Source organism: Mirounga angustirostris, unplaced genomic scaffold, assembly GCF_029215605.1.
Source record: "Mirounga angustirostris isolate CCGP_5_RB_7025 unplaced genomic scaffold, mMirAng1.0.hap1 SCAF_1, whole genome shotgun sequence".
Classification (NCBI taxonomy): domain Eukaryota; kingdom Metazoa; phylum Chordata; class Mammalia; order Carnivora; family Phocidae; genus Mirounga; species Mirounga angustirostris.
The window spans coordinates 123,298,776-123,309,393 of record NW_026991709.1 but is presented as its reverse complement, the minus strand read 5'-3'; the positions used below and the strand labels follow the sequence as shown (position 1 = coordinate 123,309,393).

Sequence of the window (10,618 nt, the reverse complement as noted above, 5' to 3'; positions counted from 1 at the left end):
CTCTCATGGTTCGTCTCCCCCTCCGAAGCCCCCCCCTTCATTTTCCCGTTCCTACTATCTTTTTTTTTTTTTTAAACATATAATGTATTATTTGTTTCAGAGGTACAGGTCTATGACTCAACAGTCTTACACAATTCACTGCATCTTTGTGAAAATGATGTAATCAAATGTCAGAGTCTAGAACAAATGCTTTATTGAAAGTATCTATTACTTAAATGTGTACCTACACTTCTGGTAAACTGGTTTTTTGTTTTTTTTTTTAAGATTTTATTTATTTGAGAGAGAGAGAATGAAAGACAGCATGAGAGGAAGGAGGGTCAGAGGGAGAAGCAGACTCCCCGCTGAGCAGGGAGCCATACGTGGGACTCAATCCAGGACTCCAGGATCATGACCTGAGCCAAAGGCAGTCGCTTAACCAACTGAGCCACCCAGGCGCCCTTTGGTAAACTGTTTTAAGTTAGCACTGCTGTGTAGGAAAATTAACCATCCTAAACTAGTCTATCCCCATGCTCTATATAAAATGAATTGCAGTCTGAATGTGCAATGACTTTCCTAGAAACTTAAGAGACACAGATATATCAACATTGCTTTTTAGCTTTGTGCCTTACCTGAATTTGTTCATAAGCTCTAAATGTGCAATAACACCTACCCTTTCACAATAGTGTATATAAAGATACTTGGAATAACAATACAAAATCGTTACATACAAATAATTAAAAGAAAACCAGAAACACAAATAACTGTAATATAATACAGTAAACTACAGTATATAAAAAATGCTTCAGGGCACCTGGCTCAATTTGAAAATTGACTGGACAGATTTGCTGATATACTGAATACCGGTGAGAAAGAAAATGTCAGAGATAACTACAGGTTTAAAGCCTGAGCAACTAAAGGGTGGAAGCCACCATTATTGAAAAGAGGTGGGCAGCAGATAGGCAGCTTGGGAGTTTGGTTTTTTAAACATTGTGGCCCCATTAAATATCTAAAGGAAGAAACTAAACAGACATTTGAATGACTCTGGAGTCCAGGGTAAAGTCCAGCCAGGAGACATAAATCTGGGAGACATAAACTTATACATGGTATTTAAAGTCATGAGATTGGATGTGATCACCAAGGGAGTAGTGTGTGTTGACAAAGGAAATGATGTCTATTATTTGTTAATATAATCATAGGGTTAGTATAAACATGAAAGTGTGTATGTTTAGAGATCGTTAATCATTTGAAAGCTACAATTACGAGTATGAATTAGGAAACTACAAAATAAGAGTGGTTTAAAACAAACAAAAGTCTCTGAAATAATAGTATACCAAAAAGAAATACCAATAATGAGATGCCCCATAAGAATTTAAAAGTGAGAAGAATACTACCTGTAACAGAAAGTGCTTATACTATTTATTTTCATATGGCTCAGTAAACAAATAAAATCAGAGATCATGAAGTCTTCTTAAAAAATATAAACAGTATTAAAACAGCTAAACAAAGCACGTATCAATCAAAACTTAGAATTGTCCAAAATGGAGCCAGCTGACTAAAACTGTCTAAGCAATCTTCAGAACAGATACTGGAGAACATGCAAATCTGATTATTCTGACAACTATACCTCTCAATATAAATTAATAGCTTGGCATTTTGGAATTCTTGATAGAAAGACTTTGGGAGTTTAAGATACGAGTTGAAACCCTAGCTAGGCCACTTATATGCTGTGTGTGACCGTAGTCAAATTACCACTTCATACTTTTGTTTTCTACTTTGTAAACTACATATAAGACTATTTCATAGTATTGATGTTACAATTAAATGACATAAATAGCATCAGCTTAGTGCAAAGCCAGGGCAGAAATTCAGGAAGCTGTGTTGTTTTCAAGATCAAGAAATGGGCTTGAGTCAGGTGGAAGTAAGTATAGATACCCATAAACTGAGTAGATACATATGAAAATATGGACTAAAGTCTAACACAAGTCTTTAGAATGCACTATCCTATCCTGGCAAACTCTTCTTCAATTCTATAAACATGGGATGGAAATGTACTATTTACCTATTAGATTATGGAGTAGCAATTTTAGTAAAAATTAAATCATATTTCTAACCACAGAAGAGCTAAATTTGGATATGCATACTCCTTTTCAACAAGAAAAGCAAAAATATTATAGGAATGCAGCTATAGACACATCAAAATTAGACATGTTCTAAAGAATAACATAATAGCTTGTTGAAGGGGTGATAAATTCTCTTTAGGAAAAAAAAAGGCGTTCTTGAAGAAGAAAGCACTTAATCTGAATCTTATGAAGTTAAGCATTTCAGTTGGAGGAAAACAAATTCAAGTAAGTAATCATACAGGCAGTTCATTCTCCTACCTTCAAGCAAGTTTAGTCTTACTTCCAATTTGCACATATAACTCCTGAATCCTAGTGAAAACAATGTAACTTGCCCACAGCCTCAGAAAAATCATACAGTGATAGTAAGGAGAACAGTCTCCAGCATCCAAGTGTAAAACTCTTTCACTTTTCCCAAACTGCTTTCATAAGGAATATTCTACCACCAAATATTCTAACAAAGTTGAGAAGTATTATAAAGAGTGATTTTAATGTATGTTTTTCCCCCACAATTTTTTCCTTTTAAATAAAGGTGGAATATATGAGTGTAGAGAAAATGGTAGAAGTCATCCCTCTAACCTTTTTTTAAATTTAAGATTGTGCTAGAAAATTAAAGGTTATCAAGATTCACTGAGGCTAACTAAAAACTGAGGCAAAGAAACATGGATAGAATAGCAATAACATAAAAAAAGTTGCAAGGACATATTTATAATAACTGGTTAATATTACCATTAACATTACCATCAATTGCAACCAGTGGATTTTATTTGCATCATGATTCAAACCAACAAACTATACCTTAAAAATGATAATATTTAGGAAATGATTATAAACTTTAAAGTTGTTATTTGGTGATATTTATACAGTATTTTTATCTTGAGTATGATAATGATATTTATTGTAAAATAAAGATAAATCAAGTCCTGCGCAGAGGACCTAAATAGACATTTTTCCTAAGAAGACATACAGATGACCGACACACGAAAAGATGCTGAACATTAATAATCATCAAAGAAATGCAAATCAAAACCACAATAAGGTATCACATCACACCAGTTAGAATGTCTAGTATCAAAAAAAAAACAAATAACAAGTGCTAGCAAGGATGTGGAGGAAGGGAACTTTCATATACTGTTAGTGGGAATGTAACTGGTACAGCTACTATGAAAACCAGTATGGAGGTTCCTCAAAAAATTAAAATAGAAATGCCATATGACCTAGTAATTCCACTACTGGGTATTTACCCAAAGCAAATGAAAAGACTAATTCAAAAAGATCTATGCAGCCCTATGTTCATTGCAGCATTATTTAAAATAGCTAAGATACATGGGGCGCCTGGGTGGCTCAGTTGGTTAAGCGACTGCCTTCAGCTCAGGTCATGATCCCAGGGTCCTGGGATCGAGCCCCACATCGGGCTCCCGGCTCCGCGGGAAGCCTGCTTCTCCCTCTCCCACTCCCTCTGCTTGTGTTCCCTCTCTGTCTCTCTCTCTGTCAAATAAATAAAATCTTTAAAAATAAATAAATAAATACATAAAATAAAATAAAATAGCTAAGATACAGAAGAAACCTAAATTGTCCATTGATAGATAAATGGATAAAGGAGATACACACACACACACACGGCGTGTGCACGTGCACACACACACACATATATATTGGAATATTATTCAGCCATAAAGAAAACTGAAATCTTTCTATCTGTATAGCAAATGGATGGACATCCATACAACATGGATTGATTTACAGTGTATTATGCTAAGTAAAATAAGTTAGATGGAGAAAGACAAATACCATATGATTTCATTTATGTGAAACCTAAAAAACAAAACAAAGAAGACAGAAAGCGATTCATAAATACAGGGAATAAAGTGGTGGCTGCCAAAGGGGCAGGGGGAGGGGTTGAAGGGGTGGGTGAGCAAAATAAGTAAAGGGGATTAAGGGGTACAAACTTCCAGTTACAAACTAAATTAGTCACAAGGATAAAAAAATACAGCTTAGGGAATATAGTCAGTAATACTGTACTAACACTGTATGGTGACAGGTAGTAATTACACTTATCATGGTGACCACTGCATCATACACAGAATGGTCAAATCACTATGTTGTACACCTGAAACTAATAAAACATTCTATGTCAACTATACTTCAATGATAAAAATTTTAAGAAGAAAAAGCAAGCCCGTATCTTTTAGAAATGCATTCTGAAATATTTACAGATGGAATGATGTCTACATAACTTGAAAATAAAATGGGAAGGAAATACGGGGTGGAGAAATGAAAGATTAGCCATAACTTGATAGCTGCTGTAGCTGGGCAATGGTTATATGGAAAGTTCATTATAGTATTATGCTTCTCACAAAAGGAGACTGAAATTTTCCATAATAAGAACTTTCATAAAATAGAAAAAAAATTGCTAATACCAAATCATATCATAAAAATGAGTGCAGAATAGTACAAACCTTACCCCTTGACATGGTGAGTGATACTGTCTCTGAGAGCTTATGCTACCTTAAACTGAATGATGACTGGTGTACTCAAAAATATATAAAGATATCCTCTCAAAGTATGGATACCCAGAGTTCTTCTAAACTTCTCAGTCATGTATCAGTGAGAATATATTGACACTGGGCCAAAATCCCAAACTGAACACTACCAAAATGCACACTTAAGAGTTCACAAGAAATCAGAGTTGCATCTAAAACGCAGGGAAGTCATAACTAACTACATCTGATTTCATACCAATCATCTTCTCCATGTCTTTATATGGATCATAATTTATTTATAAGTGAAGCATGGAGAGCAGAAAACATACTAAAATCAAATTCCTTTTCTGATCACTGTCAATCCAATTCATGAAGCAAAGTTTCCAAGAATCTCTAATATGCCACCAAAATTTTTAAAAAGTATTAACAGAACGAGAATTAACAAACAGCTTATATCAAGCCCCTTTACTCAGTAACCATTACAAGAACAAAGACAAGTATAATACATACTGGAGGCCGACCAGGACGACCCCTTTTTCTTTTTCCTTTGATCTCTGTCTCTTCAAGTTCGCTGCCAGCATCAGAATGGGCAGTAGTTTCATTAGTTGAGTCCCTAGAAAATGTGATATATTATTTTAGCGAACAAATTAATTCATATATACAATGCAGTTCTGTTCCACTACTTTCCTTACCTCCTGGAATATGGCTGATAAGAAGTGTTTTTTCTTCCACTTCCAGAAAAAATCTTTAGGAAACTGAATTATCCTTCCTGACTGTATCACATAACACTAAGTGACATGAATCCCCAAATGATAGATAAACAAGAAGGAAATGATTGTGGAAATGGCAGCTGCTATACAAAATATAAATGAAAATTCAGTTGTAAAAGATGAATTCATCAATACAAAAATTTAAGTCTTAGGAATTGTATTCATTTTTTAAAAATCATGAAAGTCAACAGTGTGCTAGTAAAAGTTTAAAAACTGGCTCTTCAAAAAAAATATGATTAAAAATGTTATAACAGATATTTAACAATTTACTGACAATAAAAAAATACACGATATTCTTTGTTTTTTTAAGATTTTATTTATTTATTTGAGAGAGAGAGAATGAGAGACAGAGAGCACAAGAGGGAAGAGGGTCAGAGGGAGAAGCAGACCCCCCCGCTGAGCAGGGAGCCCAATGTGGGACTCGATCCCGGGACTCCAGGATCACGACCTGAGCCGAAGGCAGTCACTTAACCAACTGAGCCACCCAGGCGCCCAAAAATACACGATATTCTTATTGTAAATTCCATACAACTAATCAGTTCACATAAAATGATAATTTTGCCATTCTTGTGTCCCTACCTAACCTTCTGTTGCAAGTGATGAACAAACACAGTTTTGAAATGAAAGATCACTGATAATTTTATTCACTTAATGAATAGGATACAAGTGAAATGACAAAGACATTTGTTAGAACTTCACTCATTGGCCAGTGGTGTGGGCAACTTCTTACTGAATCAGTAACAGTTCTCAAATACTAGAAGGACATTCCTCACTATCAGAGGAAGTATATTATATATTATATTATAATAGCTATAAACCTGATATACCTTTAAATTTAATCTGCATTATTAACAATAACTTCATCACTTTAGGTCTAGAGACAAATGACAAAACAATAAATTGAGCCCTGATCTGTAGTGTTTACTGCTTTTCATAATGTAAATATTCCTACCACAATTTCAAACTGCCAAAGTGATATCAACAGACTTGAGAAGTAATGAACAGTAGTAGTGCACCACTAAAAAGTATTTCTACCATATAAATAGAATAGGTGTAAATAAAAAATTCAAAAATGTAGAAAACAATAACACATAAAATAAATAGAAAGTGGTGAGTTTTGAGGATTTGTTACTTTTATTTTTAATATGATTTAATTTTAAGTACATAAAATTAGTATATTTTATTATATTTTTATAATGACAATGTTAATTTAACTGGGTCACAAAATTCCTGGAAATTTAATATTCAGCTCTCCAGGACAGTACAGGCTGGCTCTAGCACACCACTGAAAAGATACAGATAGTACGAACAACAACTTCTTCACTAAATTTTATGTTACTAACAGTATAAAGGATATGCATAAAACTGCAAATACAACAAAGGGAATACAGCAAAGGGGAGTCCAACACACAATCTATTATTTCTCCATCTGCTTCAATGAATGCTCTCACTATCATTTCCTCTTTGTGTCAATTGCATAAAGCTCAATTCTTTAGTGTCAGCTACTGTTCCCTTTTTACCAGTCTCTGGGAGATCTCATCCAGTTGATGTATAACTTCTTTCACTTCAATACATTATCAACAGACCTGATCGCCCATTTCTCCAAAGAAGACATATAAATGGCTAACAGACACATGAAAATATGTTCGTCATCATTAGCCATCAGGAAAATTCAAATCAAAACCACATTGAGATACCACCCCACACCAATCAGAATGGCTAAAATTAACAACTTAGGAAACAAGAGATGTTGGAGAGGATGCAGAGAAATGGGAACCCTCTTACACTGTTGATGTGAATGCAAACTAGTACAGCCACTCTGGAAAACAGTATGGAGGTTCCTCAAAAAAGTTAAAAATAGAACTACCCTATGACCCAGCAATTGCGCTACTAGGTATTTACGAGAAGGATACAAAACTAGTGATTTGAAGGGGCACACGCACCCCAATGTTTACAGCAGCAATGTCCACAATAGCCAAAGTTTGGAAAGAGCCCCAATGTCCACTGACAGATGAATGGATAAAGAAGATATGGTACATATATATATACAATGAAATCTTATATTTGCAACGACATGGATGGAACTAGAGGGTATTATGCTAAGCGAAATAATTAGTCAGTGAGGGAAAGACAAATACTATATGATTTCACTCATATGTGAAATTTAAGAAACACAACAGAGGATCATAGGAGAAGGGAAGGAAAAATAAGATAAAAACAGAGAGGAAGGCAAACCATAAGAGACTCTTAACTCCAGGAAACAAACTGGGGTTCCTGGAGGGGAAGTGGGTGGTAGGATGGGGTAAGTGGGTGATGGGCATTAAGGAGGGTGCATGATGTAATGAGCACTGGGTATTATATGCAACTGATGAATCACAAACTCTACCCTTGAAACTAATAATACACTAGGTTAATTAAATTGAATTTAAATTTAAAAAAATTTTTTAAATAGACCTGGATCATCTATAATTCGAGATTTTTAAGTCACATGTAACATGCTTCTTTGAATGCCACATCAAATTCACCAAATACCACATATAAAAATTAAGTCCAACACTGACTTATTTCTAGCTCTCTGCTCATGGCAATATAATTAACTGATTTATTTAGTTAATGCATGAGTGTACTTTAAGTTGTTATGCAAATTTATTATGGTCACCGTTATCCTGTCTTACTCATATTCCTAGAATCATATCAATCTTCCTCTTGTGCCATTAGCTAACAAGTGCTCCCAAGTTACCCTCCATATAATAATTCTCCAATTCTTTCCATGATGAGTACCATAATCACCACTCCCTGAATTAATCTCAATTTATCTATTTCTATTTCCCTCATGCAAGGCATTCTATATGACATATTGCCAGTAACATTCTTATCACAATTATTTCCTTACTTGCAAATCTTCAAAGGTTATCTGGTATTTAAAACCGTAAACAGAAAAAAGATTGAGATTTCCGAGGAAGATGGCACAGTAGGAGGATCCTAGGCTCACATCAACCCACAGATACACTAGATAACACCAACATCAAGATTATATAACCCCGAAAACAACCAAAAGACTGTCACCAACAGACTCCCCACAGGTAAATGCAGAGAAGAGGCCACATCAAAGAGGGGAGGAAGGACAAAGACTTGTTGGGAGCCAAACAGACCCACAGGACTGTCCTTGAGAGGGCAGGAAAAGCCAAAGGCACAGACAGGAGAGTAGAACAGACACCACACCAGGCACACCAGGCACCCCATGCATGGAGGACCCCCACTAGGAAGACTAATCACCATAACATTTGGCTTTAAAAACCAGAGGGGCTTAACTTTGCAAGTTCTTACAATTACTGGGGCTTAACACCAAGAACTTTAAAAAAAATCAGCAGGCTGCCTCTGGGAGAGCTAGAGGGCAATACAAAACAGAATCCCTGTCCTTTAAAAAAAAAAAAAAAAAAAGGCATGAAATAGCATAACAAACAGCCCCAAGGAGATACAGAACAGAAGCAGCAGTCTGAAAAACGACTTGGGTTACGGAAGGGAGATTTGTTTACTAACCTCAGAACATATGCTGGAGGGGTAGGGATCTTTGGGAAACTTCTCCAAGAACAAAAGAGCTGGCAGGTGCCATTTCCCTCCCCATCACTCAGCCTACATACATGGACACATACAGACCCAGTACAAACACACTCTCCATCTAGCTTGCTAAAACAGCTCTCTCACTCTCATGCTTTCCTATGGACCCACCCCCTCCAGCCCTGCCTCTACAGGAGTCTATCCAAAGCTGTGCCACAAGTAGGGAAATGTGCAAGCAGTCCCAACAGGGACTAACATGACTCCTGCCCTGGGTAAAGGGGAAGAAAATCAACATACCAGTTTGACTGCAGTCCAGGCAATGGGCTGGAGGCAGACAGCTGGTCTGACGCAGGCACTCCCCACCAATGAAAGTTTCTCATGGGTCAACACAGGGAGAGTACCCTGCAGTTTGGTGCTACTGCAGCTCTGGCAAATGCCTGTCCTGACCTAACTAAATCCCAAGACCACCCAGACAGGCACACTAATAACAAAGAACCAAACCCTGCCCACAACAGGCAGAAAGAGCCATTACAGAGGACCAGACTGAAGGCAAATGCAGCTCAGCCACAAAAGCAAGCTGCATAAAACACTCACAGGAGACACCCCTGAAACCAAAGGTTTGGGTGAACAGGGGACACTGCACTGTAGGGAACTCAATAGGAGGAGATGTAGCTGACTTTCCTAAAACACAGAGACAAAACATAAGACACAGAGAGTTAGAAAAAAATGAGGAGACAGGGGAATATGTCCCAAATAAAAGAACAGGACAAAATCACAGCTAGAGACCTAAAATGAAATGGAGGTAATATGCCTGAAGAGAAGATTTAAAGTAACAGTCATAAAGATACTCACTGGATTTGAAAAAGGAGTAGAGGACCTCAAAGAGAGCCTTAACAAAGAGATAGAAAATATAAAAAAGAACCAATCAGAGATGAAGAACTCAATAATTGAAATTAAAAATACACTAGAGGGAATAAACAGTAGACTAGAGGAAGCAAATGTATCAGCAAACTGGAGGACAGACTAATGAAAAGCAATGAAGCTGAACAGGAGAGAGAAAATAATAATAATAAATGGAAACAGACTCAAGCACGATGCCTGGATGGCTCAGTTGGTTAAGCATCTGCCTTCGGCTCAGGTCATGATCCTGAGGTCCTGGGATAGAGTCCAGCATCAGGCTCCTTGCTCAGCAGGGAGCCTGCTTCTCCCTCTGCCTGCCACTCCCCCTGCTTATGCACTCTCACTCTCTGACAAATAAATAAATAAAATCTTTAAAAAAAAAAAAGACATAAGGAACTCAGTGATACCAATAAGCATAACATTTGCATTATAGGGATCCCAGAAAAAGAAAGGAGAGAAAAGGGGGAATAAAATTTATCTGAAAAAGTAATAGCGAAAGATTCCTGAACATGGGGAAGGAAACAAAAATCCACATCCAGGAGGTACAGAGGGTTCCCCAAAAAATCAACCCAAGGAGGTGCCCACCAAGACACATAGTAATTAAACTGGTAAAAAGTAGTGATAAAGAGAGCATTTTAAAAGCAGCAAGAGAAAAGGAAACAATTACATACAAGGAAAACCCCATCAGGCAATCGGCTGATTTTTCATCAGAAACTTTGCAGACCAAAAGAGAGTGGCACAATATACTGTGCCATTGAAAGGAAGTGCTGAAGGGAAAAGACCTGTAATCAAGAATACTCGATCCAGCAAG

At 36.6% G+C, this 10,618-nt stretch overlaps 1 protein-coding gene across 5 annotated transcripts in view; it reads right to left on the bottom strand.

The window, feature by feature from the left end:
• The window catches only part of STAG1 (STAG1 cohesin complex component), a 415,977-nt gene that overhangs the window by 287,705 nt on the left and 117,654 nt on the right, over positions 1-10,618 (bottom strand). For 4 of the 5 annotated variants that reach the window (XM_064587431.1, XM_045903718.3, XM_064587432.1 and 1 more), the window contains one exon: positions 5,090-5,192. The exons of the other annotated variant lie outside the window; for it this stretch is intronic. In XM_064587431.1, the coding sequence (XP_064443501.1) occupies positions 5,090-5,192 (103 nt within the window). The remainder of the gene's footprint in view (positions 1-5,089; positions 5,193-10,618) is intronic. 5 annotated transcript variants of the gene reach the window in all.